Below are 4,158 nucleotides of genomic sequence, written 5' to 3'. Positions count from 1 at the left end.
CCCCAGTGATGAAACTGGGGTGTCAGGGAGGAGAGGGCAGCTGGGGGGGCCCAGGGGACACTGGGGACCCCAGTGATGAAATTGGGGTGTCAGGGAGGAGAGGGCAGCTGGGGGGGGCCAGGGGACACTGGGGACCCCAGTGATGAAACTGGGGTGTCAGGGAGGAGAGGGCAGCTGGGGGGGGGCCCAGGGGACACTGGGGACCCCAGTGATGAAACTGGGGTGTCCCCGTACCCCAAGTTGGTTCCTTGAGGACTTGGCGGGGGGGGGGAACCAGCCCCCCCCCCCCCATATCCCACTCACCCGAGACCTTCTGCTTCTTGCCGGGGGGGTCGGGCAGGGCCCCCCCCGGGGCGGGGGGGCCGCCGGGGCCCTTGCGCCCCCCCTTCTTGGGGGAGCAGTCGGGGGGCAGGGCCACCCCGCTGTCCTCGTAGGCCTTGCGCTTGGCCGTCGCCTTGAGCTGCGCCCTGCGCGGGGGGGACGCGGTGACACCGGGGGGGCCCGGGGGGCCGGGGGGGTCCCCGCAGCCCCCCCTTACACCGTGCGGTCCTTGATGAGGGCGCTGATGCGCTGCAGGTCCTCGCAGAAGCGCTGCACCGCCGCGCCCAGCAGCTCCAGCTCCGTCTCCGTCCACTTGGCCCTGGGGGGCGGCCGGGGGTCCCCGCGGGGGTCCTGGGGGTCCCCCTGCCCCACGGGGTCCCCACTGCCCCACGGGGGGCCCTGGGGGTCCCCACTGCCCCACGGGGTCCCCACTGCCCCATGGGGGTCCTGGGGGTCCCCACTGCCCCGCGGGGTCCCCACTGCCCCATGGGGGTCCTGGGGGTCCCACTGCCCCACAGGGTCCCCACTGCCCCATGGGGGGTCCTGGGGGTCCCCACTGCCCCGCGGGGTCCCCACTGCCCCATGGGGGTCCTGGGGGTCCCCACTGCCCCACGGGGTCCCCACTGCCCCATGGGGGTCCTGGGGGTCCCCACTGCCCCACAGGGTCCCCACTGCCCCATGGGGGGCTCTACGGGGTCCCCACTGCCCCATGGGGTCCTGGGGGTCCCCACTGCCCCACAGGGTCCCCACTGCCCCATGGGGGGCTCTACGGGGTCCCCACTGCCCCACGGGGTCCCCAACAAGGCCCTGGTGGCCCTAAAGCCACCCGGGTTGACCTCGTGGCCCCGGGGTCCCCTCATGCCCCTAGTCCTGCCCCACAGCGTCCCCTGGGGTGCCCTCCTGCCCCATGGACCTCCACAGTGGGGACACCCGGGCCCAGGGGTGGGACCCCACAGGGACCCGCCCAGCCCCATAGCGACCCCATAACTGTAAAGGGGAGACCCATGGGCCCCATAGGGACCCTCATAGAGGTTCTCCACGAACCCCATGGAGATGTCACAGCCCCCATGGGGACAACCCTGACCCCATGGGGACCCCACAGGGACCTCTGGGACCCCACAGGGACCCGCCCAGCCCCACGGCGACCCCATAACTGTATGGGGAACCCAACAGGCCCCATAGAGACCCTCATAGAGGTTCTCCACGAACCCCATGGAGATGTCACAGCCCCCATGGGGACAACATTGACCCTACGGGGACCCCACGGGGACCTCCAGGACCCCATAGGGACCCACCCAGCCCCATGGCGACCCCATAGGTGTATGGGGAACCCTACAGGCCCCATAGGGACCCTCATAGAGGTTCTCCACGAACCCCATGGAGATGTCACAGCCCCCATGGGGACAACATTGACCCCATGGGGACCCCACGGGGACCTCCAGGACCCCATAGGGACCCGCCCAGCCCCATGGCGACCCCATAACTGTAAAGGGGAGACCCATGGGGCCCATAGGGACCCTCATAGACGTTCTCCACGAACCCCACGGAGATGTCACAGCCCCACGGGGATGACATTGACCCCACGGGGACCCGCCCAGCCCCACGGCGCCCCACGGCGCCCCACGGCGCCCCACTCACCCGGCCGGCGAGGAGTCGGCCACGGGGTGCAGCTGCATCGTCAGCTCCCCCAGCTTGGAGAAGGCGGCGCCGGCGGCCGAGAAGATCTCGCCCACCTGGGGGGAGCGGCGCGTGGCGGCACCAGCACCGGCACCGGCACCGGAACCGCCCCCCGCCCCCGCACGCGGTCCCCCCCCCACCTTGGTGGAAGCTGACGTCATAGCTCCCCCCCCCGGCCCCTCCGGCCGCCGCCGCCGCCGCTCGGGCCCCGGCTCCTCTATGGTGGCGGCGCGGGCCGGCGAACCCGGCGGGGAGGCTCCGCGCCGGACACCGCCCGCGTCTCTATGGTGCGGCACGCCCCGCCCACTTCCGCCGCAAGCCCCGCCCGCCCGCGCGTCTACGGTGCGGCACGCCCCGCCTCCTTCCTACCCAAGCCCCGCCTCCTCCGCGTCTCTATGGTGCGGCCCGCCCCGCTCCGGAGCCGGGCCCCGCCCTCTCCGCCCGCCAAGCCCCGCCCACCGCGTCTCTATGGTGCGGCCCGCCCCGCTCCGGAGCCGGGCCCCGCCCTCTCCGCCCGCCAAGCCCCGCCCACCGCGTCTCTATGGTGCGGCCCGCCCCGCTCCGGAGCCGGGCCCCGCCCTCTCCGCCCGCCAAGCCCCGCCCACCGCGTCTCTATGGTGCGGCCCGCCCCGCTCCGGAGCCGGGCCCCGCCCTCTCCGCCCGCCAAGCCCCGCCCACCGCGTCTCTATGGTGCGGCCCGCCCCGCTCCGGAGCCGGGCCCCGCCCCCTCCGCCCGCCAAGCCCCGCCCACCCGCGCCTCTATGGTCGGCGGGCACTTCCGGGCTGCGCTCTATGGTCCCGGCTCCGCCCCGGGCGGTAGATTTTGAACTCGCTTGGAGGCCTTGCCCCCCCAATAAATTAATAAATGAGCAAACAAATAGATAAATAAACAGATAAATAAATAAGAAAATTGATAAAGAGAGGGGAAAATAGAGGGGAAGAAATAAAATAGGGGAAAAATAAAACAGGGGAAGGAGAAAAAATAAAATAGGGGAAAAATAGAAACAACCCCCCAAAATGATCCCCCCCCCCCAAGAAATACAGCCCGAGGGCGCCGTGTCCCAACGCGCTTTATTGGAGACTGGTCCATAAAGGGGGGGGGGGGGGCAGCTCCTGTGCCCCCCGCCCCCTCCCCAAAAAATCCCAATAAAACAATCGCAAGACGAGGGGAAAAACAGGAATGTGGGTGGAAACCGCGCACGTGTGGGGGGGAAGGGGGATTCGGGGGTCACGAGGGACCCCGGGGCGGGCCCGGGGGGGTTAGATAAGGAGGAACAGGCGGCGGCGGGTGTTGCGCCTAGCGCACCATGTACTCCTTGCGCTTGTTCAGGCGGACCTGGCAGAAGGAGAAGCCGCCGAGCAGCACGTAGAGGCCGGCGGCGATGAAGCAGTTGTAGCTGACCTGCTCGTACAGGCGGTAGATCCGCTCCGGGCCGCTGCGGGGGACAACAACAGTCGCACCGCGAGGCGCCTGCCGGGGGACACCCGCCGGGCTGTTGTCCGGGTGAATGAGGACGCGGGGGCTCTCCGGCTGTACCGGCAATGGGGGTTGATGGTCCCCTGTCACCCCGAAATGGGGGTTGGCCCTGGACCTTAAAGTTGGGGCGCCAGCCTGGCCCCCCTCCCCAAAAACGGGGGGCTGACCCTGTCCTCGTCACCTGTTTCACCCCCCAAAAATGGGGCTCGATCCTGTGCCCCAAAACGGGGACTTGACCCTCTCCCCGAACCTGTCCCCCCACAATGGGGGGGGTTGATCGCCTGTCACCCCTCAAAACGGGGTTCGACCCCGTCCCCCAAAGCAGGGGCTCATCCCTGCCCTCCAAAACAGGGAACCCCACGAAGAACAGAAAACCTCCCCCAGAAAAGGCGGAAAATGGGGGTCAATCACCCCAAAAAAACCAGAAAAACAACGAATTTTACCCAGAACCAGAACAGCAGCTTTTCCAGCCCCAAAAGGAGGTGCCCCCCCCCCAAAATCAACGGGTGTCCCCCCCCCCGCTCACTCCTTGAAGTCCTCGTCGGTGAAGGGCACGTCCTCGATGAGCACGGCCGAGTGCACGTTGAAGAAGATGCCCAGAAGGACCTGCCGCCGTTTTGGGGAGGAAAAGGGGGAAACGGCGAGCGCCGGCTGTGCCGCCCGCCCGCTGCCGGCCGGAGCCG

The 4,158-nt window shown here is 69.2% G+C and overlaps 2 protein-coding genes across 2 annotated transcripts; both read right to left on the bottom strand.

Annotated features, from left to right (window-relative positions):
• Positions 1-303: 303 nt before the first annotated feature.
• Positions 304-2,186, bottom strand: CUNH17orf49 (chromosome unknown C17orf49 homolog; the record flags this gene model as incomplete). Its single annotated transcript, XM_026033684.1, has 4 exons — positions 2,139-2,186; positions 1,960-2,054; positions 539-640; positions 304-467 (listed from the first exon to the last, which is right to left on the bottom strand). Coding segments are annotated over exons 1-4 (382 nt in total), but the record flags the coding sequence as incomplete, so codon positions are not given.
• A 955-nt stretch (positions 2,187-3,141) lies between these two features.
• RNASEK (ribonuclease K) lies at positions 3,142-4,081 on the bottom strand (the record flags this gene model as incomplete). Its single annotated transcript, XM_026033683.1, has 2 exons — positions 3,142-3,434; positions 4,002-4,081. Coding segments are annotated over 2 exons (219 nt in total), but the record flags the coding sequence as incomplete, so codon positions are not given.
• Between the last annotated feature and the right edge of the window lie 77 nt (positions 4,082-4,158).

Source organism: Nothoprocta perdicaria, unplaced genomic scaffold (genome assembly GCF_003342845.1).
Source record: "Nothoprocta perdicaria isolate Ctin4 unplaced genomic scaffold, notPer1 scaffold_1303, whole genome shotgun sequence".
Classification (NCBI taxonomy): Eukaryota; Metazoa; Chordata; class Aves; order Tinamiformes; family Tinamidae; genus Nothoprocta; species Nothoprocta perdicaria.
This window is presented reverse-complemented; position numbering and strand designations above follow the sequence as displayed.